This window comes from Ammospiza caudacuta, chromosome 35, assembly GCF_027887145.1.
Source record: "Ammospiza caudacuta isolate bAmmCau1 chromosome 35, bAmmCau1.pri, whole genome shotgun sequence".
NCBI classification, from domain to species: domain Eukaryota; kingdom Metazoa; phylum Chordata; class Aves; order Passeriformes; family Passerellidae; genus Ammospiza; species Ammospiza caudacuta.
In genome coordinates this window covers 746,551-763,421 of record NC_080627.1, presented here as the reverse complement: position 1 = coordinate 763,421, position 16,871 = coordinate 746,551, and the positions used below count along the sequence as shown (strand labels likewise).

The window sequence follows — 16,871 nt, the reverse complement described above, 5'->3', positions numbered from 1 at the left end:
CCTGCCGGGCCCGGGCCATCCCCCCGTGGCTCCGGGCTGACGCTGCAGCGCCTGCCCCGGGCAGCCCGACCCCATCCCCAACCCAGGGAGGGTTCCCCGCACCCCTGGCCCAGCGCTGGTGCTCTGCCGGCACCAAACACCGGGACCCCCAAAATTCTGCCAGGCCGGAGCCGCCGAGGGGTGCCCAGCCCTTGGCCTGCTATAGATAGAGATTGCAATATTGGCTTTGTGCAAATGTTAACATGGATTTTATATGGGTGCTGTTAAAATAACTTTGTTATAAAGATACAGTTTTTATTTCTGTTGTTAATTATAAGCTTAGACATAATAGTGATGTAGTTGATATAAGTGTGCTTGTGTTACAGTGTCTGCTTGGATGGGATAACATCCAATGAACATGGGATGAAGACACCTGGTACAGATGTGCCAGCTATCAGCACTCATCCTCTGAAGGCAGTGTGGGCAGCGGCCAAAACTGAAGATGATAAGAAAGAACCAAAACCACAACCAAGGAATACACATGCCCTAAAAAGGTGGAACTGAGGAGGACCCATGCTAAACAGGTCTTGGAATATGGAAACTTCTTTGGGAAAAAAGTTTACTATGCATAAGTGTCACAGACATCTTTTATGGAAAATCCTTTCCTTAGGATTTTTCCTCCTGAGAAGCTTAGAGGCCTCAGGAACAAAATGTAAACATTGATTATCTGCTGCTGTGGAACACAACAGGTGGATATGTGACTGGTCTCATGTGGATGTTTCTAATTAATGGCCAATCACAGTCAGCTGGGGCAGAGTCCAAGCCACAAACCTTTGTTATCATTCCTTCTTTTGCTATTCTTAGCTAGCCTTCTGATGAAATCCTTTCTTCTGTTCTTTTAGTATAGTTTTAATATATGTCATAAAATAATAAATCAAGCCTCCTGAAACATGGAGTCAGATCCTTGTCTCTTCCCTCCTCCTTGGACCCCTGTGAACACAGTCACAGTCAGACTAAACAACAAGCTGCAGACTGAACTCACAGATGCACATTTCACCTCAATCCAAATGGATTTCTCCTCTGGAAAATTCCCCCTCTGCCTCAGAGCCCTTGCCTCAAAGTGGTCCCAGCCTGGCCTGAGCACTCGACGCCAGCAGTGGGAAAAGCTGCAGTGCCAGAGGGATCGGGGGCTGGCCGGGCCTCAGAGTAATTCTAGAGCTAAAGCGTGAGAGACATCAGCTCCGCTCAGATAATACATGCCAGCGCTCATCCCGGGCCCGGCCACCGCCTCCTCCTCCTCCTGCTGCTGGGGCCCTCCCAGCCCGGAGCCGCCGTTTCCAGCGCCCAGGGCCGCTCTCTGTGGCTGCAGCCGGGCCCCGCCACAGCAGCCCTTGGCCCGGCGCTGGAGCCGGTGCCGCTGTTGGCAGCAAAATCCCCCCCGGGCAGAGCCGCCCCGGCCCGGCTCTTCCCGCGGCCCCGGCTCAGCGCCGCCGCCATCGCCCTCAGCGCCCTCGGCCCTCCGCCGCCTCGCAGGGCCCCACCCGGAGCCCTGGGCCTCAGCGCCCTTCGGGGACCGCGCTCGGGGCAGCGACCGCTCGGGGCACCTCGGATCGGCCCAGCCCTGCACCGGCCCCGCTCGGGTACCGCGGATCTGCCCGGCCCTGCAGCAGCCCCGCTCAGGCACCGCGGATCTGCCCGGCCCTGCACCAGCCCCGCTCCGGCACTGCGGATCTGCCCGGCCATGTCCGGCCCCGCTCGGGCACCGCGGATCTGCCCAGCCATGTCCGGCCCCGCGGATCTGCCCGGCCATGCTCGGCCCGATCGGGCACGGCGGATCTGCCCGGCCATGCTCGGCCCCGCTCGGGCACCGCGGATCTGCCCGGCCCTGCACCAGCCCCGGGCCCGGCCCGCACCACGCACCCGCCGCCGCCGCCGCTCCGCTGCCAGGGACACGCGGCCGGAACGGGCAGGGCCGGGCTGGCAACGGGACCCGCCCGCAGCGGCCTCCGCCTGCCCCGGCACCAATCAGCGCCTTCCACCCACCGCAATGGGCATTTTGAATAACGCGCGGTTTCTGACTGGCTTCTGGCAGATATTCAAACGAATACTTTATGTGTTACGTCAGAAAGTGATGCTGTATTAGTTTCCTTAAGTAGTGTGTTAAATCTAGTTGTAGGTTGTAACAAAATGTTAAAATAGAAACTATGCTATGTAAGATACTTTTTTTTTTTTTTTTAAAGAAAGGACTCACACCAGTCAGCAGCCACAGGACACCTAAATCTTTCAGAGAAAGAGAATTTATTGCTCTCTTATCAGAAGAAACGAACTTCTTCCCACCTCACTCGGGAAGAAGCCGTCAGGATTCAAAGGAAGAAGCTGACACTGACCAGACAGAATCCTGTGTTTGAATGGAATTTATGCATCATGTATGAGGTGTGTGAATATGCAACAGGTTATTGTTTTTTAAGGGTTAATCCCTTGTTAACGTGTGTCCTTTATCAGGCTTATTTTGCCCAGAAAAAGGTACCCGGACGTGCATAACTCTTTGCTTCTATTGTCTCTTATTGTCCTAATCCAAATTGTCCAAATTATTATTACTCTAATTACATTGCTATTTTTAGAACCATTTTATTATCATTCAACTTTTTGAAATTTTAAAAACACGTGATTAGCGTTTTTCACACTTTTTAACACCAATTCGTACATTAAAAGCAGGCACAGCTTTATTTTGTCGCTGGGATCACCCAGCCCCAGCTCTTTCACTCCCCAGCTGGTACCTGTGTCACAGGTGAGCAGGGAGATGATGCTGCCCTCAGGAGCTGGGGCCCAGCACCCAGGTGCAGGTGAGGTGCAGCAGTTCTTTTCAGGGATTCTGAAGGTGAAGGAAAAGGAAGTTTATTTTCTGACTCTAACATTTATAGGTTTTTAAAAGTGACCATGGATTGGAGGCTGAAAGTGCCACCTCTCCAATGACACTGGACAAACCAAAAGTTTAATAAATTTCTTTTCTTCTATAAAAGAATGCAAAACAAATCTCAGGAGCTCATTCCTTCCAGAAAGATTATTGATACTGCTCTAGAAGGCACCTGGGAACAGCATCTCAATCCTGCCCATGTTTTCCCAAAATCGCTCCCTGCAGCAGGAACAGCTGAGTGCAGTTGTCACTGCAGATGTTCAGGCACCCAAAGCAGCTGCAGCTGTTTGTGAGCAGCAGAGCAGATATTCCCTGTGCCATCACCTTTCCATAGGGACACAGAAGCTCTGGTTCTGGGGTATGTGATCCTGGCTGCTGAACTCCAGGGAAATCCACATTGCTCATTGGAAAACCCACCTGAACTTTTCTTTTAAATGTGATGGAGAAATGTCTCTGCATCCGGGGGCTACTGTGGTGCTAAATCACCTGAGGAGTGTTGGGGTGTGCAGGAACCCTACAAGTAAGGGATCAATAATCCCTCAACAGGAGTTGGGCTGCTCAGGATCAATAATCCTGGACAGAAGTTGGGCTGCTTGGGATCAATAATCCCCACACAGAAGTTGGGCTGCTCAATCATCTGAGGAGTACTGAGGTGTGCAGGAGCCCTACAGGCAAGGGATCAATAATCTGTGGAGAGAAATTGGGGTGCTCGGGATCAATAATCCCTGGACAGAAGCTGGGCAGCTCAGGATAAATAATCCCTGGACCGATAATGGGCTGTTTAGAAGAAATAATGCCTGGACAGAAGCTGGGCTGCTCAGTTTTAATATAATATATGTCATAAAATAATAAATCAAGCCTCCTGAGACACGGAGTCAGATTTTCATCTCTTCCCTCATCCTTGGACCCCTGAGAACACAGTCACATAGCTCCCTCTCAAATACATCTGCATGCAATTTCACAACAGGTTCATACATATTCATTCTACTGATTTCCTGACATTTCCTGTGAATTTTTCTTTATCAGAAAGAATTCCTGGGGTCATTTTGACCCTGCTTTCCACAGCAGCCTCTCTCTCTGTTTCAGAGTTCAAGGGCCCCCCCTTTATCTCTGTCTTGGGCTGCAGCAGTTTCTCAGAGCACAGGCTTTTGTCAGAACAGGCAGTCAGGCTGTCACAGACATCTCTCCTGAAAAATCCTTTCCTTAGGATTTTTCCTCCTGAGAGGCTGAGAGGCCTCAGGAACAAAATGTAAACATTGACATTATTTACTGCTGTGGATTGCAACAGGTTGATCTGTGGTTGGTCTCATGTGGTTGTTTCTAATTAATGGCCAATCACAGTCAGCTGGCTCAGACTCTCTGTCCGAGCCACAAACCTTTGTTATCATTCTTTCCTATTCTATTAGCTAGCCTTCTGATGAAATCCTTTCTTCTGTTCTTTTAGTATAGTTTTAATGTAATATATATCATAAAATAATAAATCAAGCCTTCTGAAACATGGAGTCAGATGTTCGTCTCTTCCCCAATCCAAGAACCCCTGTGAACACAGTCACAGTGAAGTTCTACCTGTTTGTTATTGTAATCACCAGTCGTTTTAGTTAATCGCTCCTTTTGGATCGGGATGGCCCTGCCTGAGGCTAAACTGATGGCCCTTCTCTCCAAACAGTGAGAGGACGGGATATGGGGGGGGGGGGGGGGGGGCATCAGAGAAAATGCAAAATAACCTCAGGACCAGCATGCCATGGGAAGCAACCCCACAAAACTTACCGAAAAAAACCCCAAAACAACGAGCCAATACAGAATTAAGAGATCAGAGTGATGTCTGGAGGTGAGGAACAAAGTACCGAGCCTGCAGAGATGCTGAGAACCTTTGTTGCCTCTCACCCTGAGCAAAGACCTCAGCTGCCAGGCTGTCACAGCCCAGCTCTGTGATGGCACAGCGGGGATGGACAGAGGGGTCAGGGGTGTTATAAATAAAAAAATCTGCCAATTTTTTGGGCAAAAAAGGGTTGCAGAGTGAACCAGTTATACCAGTTGCTGCCAAGGTGAAGTGTCGCAGACATCTTTTCATGAAAAATCCTTTCCTCAGGATTTTTTCTCCTGAGAAGCTTAGAGGCCTCAGGAACAAAATGTAAACATTGATTATCTGCTGCTGTGGGTTGCAACAGGTGCATCTGTGATTGGTCTCATGTGGTTGTTTCTAATTAATGGCAAATCACAGTCAGCTGGCTCAGACTCTGTCCTAGCCACAAACCCTTGTTATCATTCTTTCCTATTCTATTCTTAGCTAGCCTTGTGATGAAACCTTGTCTTCTATCCTTTTAGTATAGTTTTAATGTAATATATATCATAAAATAAAAAATCAAGTCTTCTGAAACATGGAGTCAGATCCTCAGATCTCTTCCCTCATCCAAGAACCCCTGTGAACACCGTCACAGGTGGGACCCCCAGCTCTGCCCTTTAGTGGACAAAGCTGCACTTTCCTCCTCCTCCGAGTCACCCTGGGAGCAGTTTTGGACCCATCGAGCTTCCCAACCTTGAGCTGATCACTTTTAATAAAGGCATTAAAAAGGAGAAAAAGTCTCCTGCCCTGTTTATTTCACCCGGTGTCACCCACCTACCCAGCCCCAGGGGCCACACAGCGCCTGAGGCGTCCTCCTCCTGTGCCACCCGGTCGGTGACATGGCCCGTGAAGTAGGGGGTGGCCACCTCACCGGTGGGGACACAGCATCAGCGTCACCACAATGGGTGGTGACCCCTGAATTGAGGGAAGAGGACTGGAAATTGTACTGCCAAAATTGTGTGTTGAACCCCAAAATCAGATCCTCATTTCCCAAACTGGGTGCTCAAAACCTCTAAATTGGGTCCTGACCCCTCAAATTGGCCTTGCAACCCCCATCGGGTCCTGCCCCCCTCCCCAGTCATGTCCAAACCCACAAATCGGATCCCAAATCCCCTCAAAGGGGTCCTGTTATGTCCAAACCCTCCACATTGGATCCCAAATCCCCTCAAATAGATCCTGACCATTCCCAAAATTGCGTGTCGAGTCCCAAAACTGGATCCTGATTCCCCAAACTGGGTGCTCAAAACCTCTAAATTGGGTCCTGACCCCTCAAATTGGTTTCTGACCTCACTTAAATCAGATTCTGCCTCCCCCAAATTGGGTCCTGACCCCTCAAATTTGCCTTGCAACCTCCCACGGCATCCCGTCCCCTCCCAGTTATGTCCAAAAAGCCTCCAAATCAGATCCCAAAGCCTCTCAAAGGGGTCCTGTTATGTCCAAATCAGATCCCAAAGCCCTCAAAGGGGTCCTGTTATGTCCAAACCCACAAATCAGATCCCAAAGCCCCATCAAAGGGGTCCTGTTATGTCCAAACCCACAAATCAGATCCCAAAGCCCCTCAAAGGGGTCCTGCCCCCCCGGTCGGGGTCCCCCCGTACCGAGAGCAGAAGCCGACATCAGCTCCCCACCAGAGTACATCGCCCGCGCTCGGGGCCCAGCAGGGCCAGGAACCGGCGAATGGGGGGAGACAGTATCGGGGACACGGGGACCGGTGGGTTCTGCTGTGTCCGGTGGGTCTCGGTCTGTCCTGCTGGCACCCGGTCCTGCTCCCGGTCCTGCTCCCGGTTCTTCTCGCCGGTGGTTCCGGGCAGTCCCGGGGGCCCGTGCGGGCCCCGGTGCTGCTCGCAGCGTGTCCCGGTCCGGACCGTGTCGCCCTCGGACGGTCCCGGTGTGGTCCCGATGCCGCCCCAGTCCCTTCCCGGCAGCCGCCGCCGTTTCCCGGAACGCGCGCGCGGGAATCCCGGCCTGACACGCCCATGCCTGAAATAACGCCTGTGATTGGTCAAAGAGGAGGTGACATCATCGGTTGCCAGGTAGAGGGGGCTGGAGCGGGTTGAGAGGCGAAGGAGGCGATGCCCGGAGGGGGCGGGGTCTGGGCGGGAGGAGGCGGGGTCTGGGCGGGGATGGGGGCGGGGTATGGCGGGGAGGGGGCGGGGCAGAGCGAGATGGGCGGGGGCTCGAAAGCGAAACCTTAACGGAGCTTTTGGGAGCTGAACTGGGAGCACTGGTGTGGACTGGGGAGTGCCCCAGGCTGGACTGGGAGCACTGCTGTGAACTGGTGAGTGCCCCAAGCTGGACTGGAGACATTGATGTGGACTGGGGAGCTGAGAGGGCGGAACTGGAAGCACCGTAGTCTAGACTGGGAGCACTGGTGTGGACTGGGGAGTGCCTTGTCTGGACTGTGGAGAGCCCCAGGCTCGACTGGGAGCACTGCTGGGAACTGGTGAGTGCCCTAAGCTGGACTGGAAACGTTGATATGGACTAGAGAATGCCCCAGGCTGGACTAGGAAGTGCCCCAGGCTGAACTGGGAGCACTGGTGTGGGCTGGTGAGTGCCTTGTCTGGACTGGAGAGTGCGCCAGGCTGAACTGGGAGCACTGGTGTGGACTGGCAAGTGCCCCAAGCTGGACTGGGACCACTGGTGTGGACTGGAGAGTGCCCCAGGCTGAATTTGGAGCACTGGTGTGGACTGCTGAGCTCAGGGGTCTGAACTGGGAGCACTGGTGTGGACTGCTGAGCTCAGGGGGCCAGACTGGTAGCACCGTAGTCTGGACTGGGAGAACTGGTGTGGACAGGGGAGCGCCCCAGGCTGGACTCCAGAGCGCCCCAGGCTGGACTGGGAGCACTGGTGTGGACTGGTGAGTGCCCCAAGCTGGACTGGGAACTGCCCCAGGCTGAACTGGGAGCACTGGTGTGGACTGCTGAGCTCAGGGGCCAGACTGGGAGCACTGTAGTCTAGACTGAGAGCACTGGTGTGCACAGGGGAGCGCCCCAGTCCTAACTGGTTTTAACTGGTGTCTCCACAGGCTGTTGCTCATTCCCCGGGAACCCCACAGAGAGCACTGTCCGTACTGGTCCCACCATGGTGCTGCCACCCGCCGCTCTCCTGCCCAGTGTGCTGCTGGTGGCCGACGCCCTGGCCCTGGTGTTACTGGTGCCGCTGCTGGCGCCGCTGGGCGTGTGGCTCGAGGCTGCCCTGCGCTTGCCCATCCTGGCCGCGGCCACCCGGCTGCCATCCCCTCACCGTCCTTCCGGAGCCACCGCGGCTGCCGTCATGGCCGCCGCCACCCCTGCGGTGTTCGGAACCTTCCGGAGCCTCCTGGGGCGGCTCGGGGCCGGCCCGGGGCTGTTGGCGGCCGCAGCGCCCGCCTGGCTCGGGGTCACCCACGCCGCTGCCGCCCTGGCCGTGCTGGCCTGGGCCGCGCCCCCAGCCCCCGGCAGCATCCCCGAGACCCCCGGAGGTGTCCCCAATGCTTCCAGCAGCGTCCGGCACGCTCTGGCACTAACCTGGGAGCAGAGGAACGTCCTTGGAGCTGCTGTCCTCTGCCTCATGCTGGCTGTTGTTGGTGGGTGACTGTCTTGGTTTAGGGCAAATCTGGGAGAAAACCTCCAAAAGGGGCCCCTCCAGAAAGCAAACCCACACAGCCCATCCCCAAACCAGTTCAGGAAAGATTCCTCAGAGAGAAGTGGAAAGAACCTATTTATTTAACAGGCAAAGCACACAAAATGAACAATACCAGATGACAACACTCTTTCACCACTCTGAAAAAGATGACAAATTCAGAAAGTCTCTCTTGGGCGTGGTCGCTCTGTTCTCAGTCCCTCTGGTCCTGGGGCAGCTGCTGCAGCCACAAAGTGCAAACTCTCGGTGTTCCCAGGTCCCAGTCCGGAGCAGGCTCAAGTAGGTCCAAAAAAGGTAAAGGAGAAACAGTCCAGGGAAAAATTCGGACTGCTTAGCTAAACTAAATAATGAGGGGAAATAAAAGCAAGAGCGAAGCAGGAGCAAAGCAGAAGCAAGAGAAAAGCAAAAAGCCAAGCAAAAAGCAAAAGCAGCACCATGTACAGCCCCATGTCTGTGTCCCGCCAGCCGTGGGGGAGCGGCTGATAGCAAAACCAAAGTAAAACTTTCACTATTCTTCAGAGCCAGTCTTGAAGGCACAGAACATGATATCCAGCATAAACAGAACACACAGATGGGGATACAAACATCCTAATGTCACCTTAGGACGTTGACATGTGGTGACAGGCATTGACACCCCCGATTTGGGCTCTGCAGCCCCAAATTGGGAACCCCCCAATCTGGGATACCCCACCAAATTGGATGCTGGCACCTTAAAATTGAGTGTTGAGCTCCTAAATAGGCGATGACCACCCTAAAATAGAGTGGTGACCCTCCTAAATTGTGAGTTGACCCCTTCAGTTGGGTGCTGACCCTGCAAAAATGGGGTGCTCACTTTCCAAATTGGGTTCTGACCCTGCAAACTTGACTGTTGGTCCCCCAAAATTGGGTGCTGACCATCAAACTAATGGTCTGATGCCCAAATATGGATGTTGACCTCTAAGACCTGGGATCTTAAGGTCCTGATCTCCTATGTTTAGGTTCTGATCCATAAAATTGTGTGCTGAACCCCCCCAAAATTGGTACTGACACTTTAAATTGGGTGTAAAATCCCTAAATTTTTCACGAAACCCCCCAAATTGGGTCCTGACTTCTCTAAATTGTCTCCTGCCCAAATCGTGTCCCGCCTTTCCAAAATTAGATCCCCGCTCCCCAGACCGGATCCTGCCCCCCACAAATCAGGGTCCCCCTGTGTCAGTGGTCTCACCCGTGGTGACGCAGCCTCGGTGACACCCAGGGGAGATGGCGGGGCCGTACACCACCGGGAAGGTGCTGGATGCCATCGGGAGTGGGGATGGAGTCACCGCTGGAGCTGTCGGGATGGCGGCGGCTGCTGGAGCCACAAGGTGGGTTGGAGCATTCCCAGGGCCTGTCTCCATGTCCCCAACGTCCCTGATGTCGCCGTGTCCCTGTGTCCCCACAGTGTGCTGTTTTCTGGCTGCCGGGGGTCTCTCTTCATGCTGTTGATGGCGCGTCTCCGTCAGAGCCTGAGCCTGCGGCTTTTTTCCCACCTGGTGCACCAAGACCTGGACTTCTTCCAGGGAACACCAGCAGGTAATGGGGTACAGCCCAGCCCCATCCCACCCGACCCATCCCACCTGTTCCATCCCATCCCAGCTAGTCTGTCACCCCAGTCCCATCCCCACCATCCCATCCCATCCCATCCCATCCCATCCCATCCCATCCCATCCCATCCCATCCCATCCCATCCCATTGATCATATCTCATCCCATCCCATTGATCCCATCCCATCCCATCCCATCCCATCCCATCCCATCCCATCCCATCCCATTGATCCCATCCCATCCCATCCCATTCCCCCCATCCCATCCCATCCCATCCCATCCCATCCCATCCCATCCCATCCCATCCCATCCCATCCCATCCCGTCTGTTATCCCATCCCACGACTCCATCCCCATCATTCCCATTCCCACCATCCCATCCAATTCCATCCTTTGCCATCTTCCTGGTTTCATTCTACTTCAGTGTTCCATCCTGTCCCCATCCCACTTTCCCATTCTAGCCACTGTTCTGTTCCCATTATTCTCACTCCCGTGTATTACATGCCTGAGTGGGCGCAGCTGGTGAGAGAGAGACGGTGAATCTTGTCTCTTGATCAGAAGGCTTGATTTATTAATATATGATATAATACATTATAGTTATACTAAAAAGAATAAGGAGAGAGGTTTGCAGAGCTGCTAGCTAAGCTAAGAATAGATAGAAAAGAATCCACAACAAAGTTGTGTTCAAGGACTCAGTCCCCTAGCTTGCACTGATGATTGGCCCTTAATTATAAACATAGAAAATGAGCCAATCAAGGTGAATCCTATTGCATTCCACAGCAGCTGATAACAATTGTTTACCTTCCCTTCTGAGGCCTCTGCCTTCCAGAAGACACAGAAATCTGAAAGAAAGGATTTCTGTGGAGAAATGTCTGCGACAAATACCTCTGGGAAAAGCTCTTGGAAATTTGGGGGACTTTGAGCGTAAAATACACATGAACACAGACACACAGACACAGAATACTGCAAAGCATTTCCCAGCTGTCTTAGGTTGGACATGGGGCATGTATTCTATTCCTATCTGATGGGGAAGTTATCTTCTGTTAATTGGGCAGTTTTCTTTATCTCTTCCACAACCCATCCTCCCTCCCAGGAGATATCTTCTATTAATGGGCCATTGAGTGCCACTGCGTGACTGATAAAATTCCATCATCCAATTGTGAGAATCTCCGCCCAGAGTGAGAAGCCAAGCATTCCTACCTGGATATAATCAGAGGGCTGGAAGACCAGAGTCAGCCTTTTCCACTGGATTCCCAGAGGAAGACCAGGCCCAACACCACCACCACTGGATCTTCAGAGGAAAACTCCACCCTCCTACAGGAATCCTGCTTCAACAGAGCCACACCTGTCACTGCAGGAGGAATATAGCCACTGTTTATTGAGACTGCCACCACCACTGTGCCCCACATGGTGTCAGGTCGTATTCTCAATCTGTCAGTGTTTTTTCTTTGTACTATTGTGTTTATATTTTAATTTTCCTGCTATATAACTGTTATTCCTATTCCCATATCTGTTGCCTTAGAGCCCCATAATTTCAAAATTTTAACAGTTCAGAAGGAGGTTGTTTACATTTTCCATTTCAAGGGAGGCTCCTGCCTTCCTTAGCAGACACCTGTCTATTAAAATCGAGACAATGCCCCAGGACACCCAGGCAGGTGAGGAGGAAGTCAGTACCCCTTTCCCCCTCTCTCCTGCTTCATCTCCCAGCCCAGCACGGCTCCCAGCTGCAGGACAACCCCACTGCCAATGCTGTCCTGCTGGGGAAGGACTCGGGGGATCTCCTTCCTCTTCCCTCTGGCACAGAGGCAAATCTCATCCTCTCTTTGTCCTTCCTGCCCCAGACAAGAAGCTGAGGATGGAGACCAGGAAGGACAAATCTCTGGAGCAGAACCTGGTGGAAGAGGCCACTTTGAGCAGCTCCACTGCGCATGAATCCAATGGGGAGGAAAAGTCCCAGAGGTCCCACAGGACGAGTGGCACCAAACCCAGCCCAGGTTGCTCTGAGGAGGAAAGACCCACCCTGGGCCAGGAAGGTGAACAGAGCTTCAGCCAGGGCTCGGAGCTGGTGGTGCATGAGCAGCTTAACGATGGGGAGAAGCCCTACAAATGTTTGGAGTATGGGAAGAGCTTCAGGTAGAGCAGCACCCTGATCCACCACCACATGATCCACACCAGGCAATGGCCCTATGAGTGTGAGGAATGTGGGAAGGGCTTCAGGTAGAGCAGCACCCTGATCCACCACCACATGATCCACACCAGGCAATGGCCCTATGAGTGTGAGGAATGTGGGAAGGGCTTCAGGTGTGGCTTTGAGCTCATTACCCACAAGCGCATCCACACCGGGCAGTGGCCCTATGAGTGTTCCGAGTGTCAGAAGAGGTTTCAGATCAGCTCCCATCTCATCCTGCACCAGCGGATTCACACAGAGGAGAGGCCCTTCCGCTGCCCTGACTGTGGGAAGGGCTTCAAGCAAAACTCCCACCTTGTTACCCACCGGCGCATCCACACCCGGGAGAGGCCCTATGAGTGTCCCCAGTGTGGGAAGAGCTTCACCCGGAGCTCTGCCTTGACCAAACACCAAAGGAGGCACCAGTAAGGGAAGCACTGCAAATACCCGAACTGCAGGAAGAGCTTTGTGCACATCTCCAGCTTCATCCCCCATTGAAGAACCCACGTTGGAAAGAACGCTGGTGCTCCACATTCCCTGTGATCCTTACTGGCAAGACTCCTTTCCCTTTTCCTGCCCCTGCCAATGACATGATGTGGGATCGAAGAACGTAAGGGTCTGGCTAATGCCATGTCATTATTTTCACTCCTGCTTCAGGTCAATGCCAGAGGCAGGAAAGGGACTCTCTCTCTCCCTGAGAAGACGAGTGAAATTTCCAGGCAGGAGTGAATATGTGGCTGGGAAGAGACAGTTGGTGGTGTTGTAGTTTTCCCTCTAAAGAGTTTTTCTGATCCCTTCTGTTACCAGTGTTGTTGCTGTTCCTGTTTGTTCCTTATCTGGGTGCTGTTCCAAATAAATTTTTCTCATCCTACGGTGGGATTTTTTCCTTTTGTGCATTCCATGGGAGGCAGGAGGTCAGCGAGCGGCAGCACGGTTTTAGCAGGAGCAGGAAATTGGGGAATCCCATTTCTGAACCCCAGCCCCTGGAAACTGAGCATCCCAGCTTGTCCCAGCCCTGGTGGCCATGGCCACAACCTTGGGAGCGGGTCCCTGGCTGGTGCTGTGGGAGCCTCTTCCCTCTGGTGCCCAGGGACAGGAGTGGAGGGAATGGCTGCAGCTGAGTCGGGGCAGGATCAGGTTGGATGTCAGGAAAAGGTTTTTGCCCAGAGGCTGCTGGGGCCCTGCCCAGGCTCCCCAGGGAAGGGTCCCAGCTCCAGGGCTCTCTGAGCTCCAGCAGCCTTTGGACAGCGCTGCCAGGCCCAGGCTGGCATTGTTTGGGTGTCCTCTGCAGGGCCAGCAGTTGGACTGGAGGATCCTGATGGGTCCCTCCCAGCTCAGCCAATTCTGTGGTTCTGGGATCCCATTGTTGCCCAATTGATAAATGACACAAAACTCGGATAAGTTTTGTGGGTGCTTTATTAAGGGCCCGGGGAACTGGGGGACTCACGTCCCAAAGTCCGAGCCCCCAAATTCACGTATGGGTGCTTCACTCTTATACATGCGATTCACAACAAAGTCTCTAAGAAACAGTCCTCCGTTCCCCTTGCCTGGTCACAGACCCCTTGTGATACATTCCTTGGTTCACAAACAAGATCATTAATCCTCTGCTTATCTTATTCTAAGAGCATTGTATGCTGCCTCTAGACAGGTTGGCATTCTTACTTTCCTGCACTAGTTTAATTATTTATTAAATCCCTAAGACTACCTGCTAGGTTACACACACAAAACTCAACACACTTTTCAACGGCTACAAAACTACTTCTTAACAAACCAGTTCACACACAACTCACTATAATTAAATATTTTGCTAAATTTCATTTCTTTTCCAACACCATGAGCCTGGGGATAGAGCTGCAAATGGTTGCCATGGCAACGGGCTCTGGCTGCAGGCCTGTGCTGGTGTCCATGGCAACCACCCCTGGCATGGGGTCTCCATGGAGCTGCCAAGGGACTGAGCATAGCAACAGGGGGCTGGTGATGGTTGCCATGGAAACTGAACATAGCAACAGGTTCCTGGTGATGGTTGCCTGCTAAGGGTCAGATTTGTCACAGGCCCTCAGAGAGGTTCCATGGGGACTTTGCAAGAGTCTCCAGGCTGTTCCAGAGCTGGAATGTCACAGGCAGAGACAGGGGCTCCATGGAGACCTCCCAGGACTTTATGGGAATGGTAAAGAGCCCTGTGGTCAGAGGTAGTCACAGCCATTCCATGGTGACATCCCAGGGCACCCTGGGCTGTTCAGGCACTGATTTGTCAGAGGCACTCACGGGGGCTCCACGGTGACATCTCAGGAGTCCCCAGGCTGCCAAAGAGCCGGGATTTCCCACACACTCACAAGGGTTCCTGTCATGGGCACAATGGGAGCTTCAGGCAAAAGCTTTATCTTTTTATTGGAGAAACTCCTGCTGAGACATGAGGTTGAGAAATGATACCCAGCAGCCACCATGGATCCTCAAACCCCTGCAGGGCCCCTAGACTTCTAAAATTCCTTCTAAAAGAGGAGACTGGGAACAGCTGGATCCAATCCCTGCCCCAGACTTTGTCAAAGGTGTAAAGGATTGGACAGGTGGAATTGAACTTTTACACAATTTGTCCTGCAGGATTAAAGACTGAATACCAGATAAATTTATATAAATACGGCTCTAATTGATTCTGGTCATGATCAGACAGAATGGTTCATTTACACCACAGAGTAAATGAAGAAAAGGAGTTATTGTTGTGGTCTATGGTGGTGGTGGACACAACCTTGTGCCAATGGGCAGGAGCCCTGAGAGCACCAGCACTGACACACAGACACACAGACACACACACAGACACCCACACACAGAGACACAGAGACACATACACGCACACACACACACACACACACACAGACAAACACACAAAAATACAGACACACACACACACAGCAGCAGCTCAGCAGTTGAGACATGGGAGCATCCAGGCATGGAGTTCTATGGAGGGTTTTTTTTTTGGTCAAATGCTTCTGGGGTGCAGGGGTTAAAGATAAAGGAGGGTTTAGGGTATAAATACAGGAAAAGAGGGAGTGGAGGAGATCAGCAGGAATGTAAGGGTTTAGGGGTGGTATACAGGGAAAGGGACTTATAGAAAATGCCAGGGTGGATAGGTGGGGACATCAAGTAATGGGAAGACAGGGAAGGGAGAACTCTCTAGAACATGAATATATGAGGGTAATAGGGGTAGGGAAGGCCAAGGGACCAATGGGGAGGACAGAACTTGGACAAATTACCGTAGTGCTGTAGAGCACCATGGGGGAAGTTTCTTTCCTCACCCTGAGCTGTGAGGAATGCCCAGAGCCTAAGGTGCATCTCTCCAGGGCATTGCTGTTGCCCTCCCCCCTGTAGGCTCACAGGCCCCCACAACTCCTCTTTTTTGTTTAATTAGAAGGCTTCCTCTATGGATTTCTGCAAGCACTTTACAAAATAAGGGATAATAACTAACATAACAATAGCTAAAAGTCATAATAGTACTAAATTAATAACTCAAAAAGGAAATAGTACATAAGATTAGGATACAACTGAAATAATTGGATGGGTAGGAATTAATTAAACAATGTCTTATTTGTGGAATGCAAGACCAATAGGAAGTTGTATTGTTCAGGCAGTGTAGAGCTGTTTTCTTTTTCAGGTTATTGGTTGCATCGATACACCGCATCTTTTGTTTTCTTTTCCATGCTGCTTGTGCTTGTCATCACATCTTTTGGCAAGGCTCGTTATTCTTGTAGGACAGGGACCCCTCTCACAGTCTCTGCATGCCTTGCAACGCTTCCTCTCAGGCATGAATTCCTGCTTTGGGTTCCTCCCTCTTTTGGATTGGACAGGGGCCTCCAGGGTCTGCAATCTCGCTGCCATCTCCCAATCACCTTCCCCAGCAGCTTGTTCCCACACCCCTGCCCAGGGATCCTCAGACTCGGTGTTAAGAGTCTGGGGAATCACTGTCTTCTGCTGAGGAGGAGGGCCTGCTGGTAGAGGAGCAGTGCTCCTGGATAACTGGTGCAGCCCCGGGTCGTGGGCTGCTGGCAGCCTAGGTGGCTGCCTTCCAGTGACCATCATGTCCACTTCCAGCTCTGGTGATGTGGGAGCCAGAAGTGTCATGGCCACCAGGGGTGGAGCCCGGGGTGGAGAAGGTGGAGACCATGAGGGGAGAGGCAGGGCCTGCATCGAGAAGGGTGGCACTGATGAAAAGGGGAGATCCTGATACAGGAGCGGACATCGACGCCATGGGTGGAGGGGAACATGTCAAAGGGGAGGAGCCTGATTATGGAGGAGCAGGAAAGGGCAGAGGAGAGGTGGGAAAGTGGCCATTTTGGGGTGCAAGGGTGGGAAAACTTGGATCAGGAGGGGACAAAATGGCAGGGCTGGCAACGTACCGGCACCATTTTGTGGGGTAATGGCCACTGAGGAAGACGAAAGAGCGTATGCAGGAATAGGAGAAAAGTTGAGGGGAAGGTCCAGAGCAGCATGGCCAGTGCTGTCCGGGTAAGGGGTGAGAGGAGACTGGGAGGCGTGAGGGAGACGGCAGCAACCCTGTGCTGAATAGCGACAGCCACCTGCTGATTGCTCCTCAGGCAGGGAAAAGGGTTTAGGAGCTTGAGGGGAGATGAAGGGGAAGGGGTTTTGAAGTGGGGACCCAAAACTTTTCCCAGATTTCCCCTGGTTTTTAAACTGAATCATAAATAGAACATGAAAGAAGATAAAACTTTTTGCCATAAATGGAATGAAAAAGACAATAAAACTTCTCCACTTTAAAATTCCCCTCCATTTACAA

General features: G+C 52.4%; 3 protein-coding genes and 1 non-coding gene across 6 annotated transcripts in view; 2 read left to right on the top strand and 2 right to left on the bottom strand.

Moving 5' to 3' along the window:
• The window catches only part of LOC131570466 (zinc finger protein 850-like), a 748,589-nt gene that overhangs the window by 729,092 nt on the left and 2,626 nt on the right, over positions 1-16,871 (bottom strand). The window lies entirely within an intron of this gene.
• LOC131570544 (small nucleolar RNA SNORD45) lies at positions 1,175-1,257 on the bottom strand. The gene has a single exon (XR_009275888.1). It is a non-coding gene; the product is annotated as a small nucleolar RNA SNORD45 (small nucleolar RNA).
• LOC131570533 (angiomotin-like) lies at positions 6,958-9,579 on the top strand. 3 transcript variants are annotated; one of them, XM_058822902.1, is made up of 2 exons: positions 6,958-7,014; positions 7,762-9,579. In XM_058822902.1, exon 2 carries the CDS (start codon positions 7,818-7,820, stop codon positions 8,307-8,309), a length of 492 nt encoding a protein of 163 aa, XP_058678885.1. In that variant the 5' UTR covers positions 6,958-7,014; positions 7,762-7,817; the 3' UTR covers positions 8,310-9,579. The 3 variants fall into 3 exon arrangements, with proteins under 3 accessions (XP_058678885.1, XP_058678884.1, XP_058678886.1); XM_058822901.1 differs by having other exon boundaries at positions 6,989-7,593; XM_058822903.1 differs by having other exon boundaries at positions 7,013-7,179.
• LOC131570534 (zinc finger protein 660-like) lies at positions 9,660-12,920 on the top strand. Its single transcript, XM_058822904.1, has 4 exons — positions 9,660-9,908; positions 11,012-11,335; positions 11,760-12,135; positions 12,220-12,920. The coding sequence occupies exons 3-4, from the start codon at positions 12,080-12,082 to the stop codon at positions 12,512-12,514; spliced, it is 351 nt and encodes a 116-aa protein (XP_058678887.1). The 5' UTR covers positions 9,660-9,908; positions 11,012-11,335; positions 11,760-12,079; the 3' UTR covers positions 12,515-12,920.

Coding starts and splice junctions, on each gene's coding strand:
- LOC131570533 (XM_058822902.1), top strand. CDS start 7,818: ATGGTGCTGCCACCCGCCGCTCTCCTGCCCAGTGTGCTGCTGGTGGCC.
- LOC131570534 (XM_058822904.1), top strand. CDS start 12,080: ATGATCCACACCAGGCAATGGCCCTATGAGTGTGAGGAATGTGGGAAG. Junction 12,136..12,219: donor GAATGTGGGAAGGGCTTCAG/GTAGAGCAGCAC, acceptor GAAGGGCTTCAG/GTGTGGCTTTGAGCTCATTA.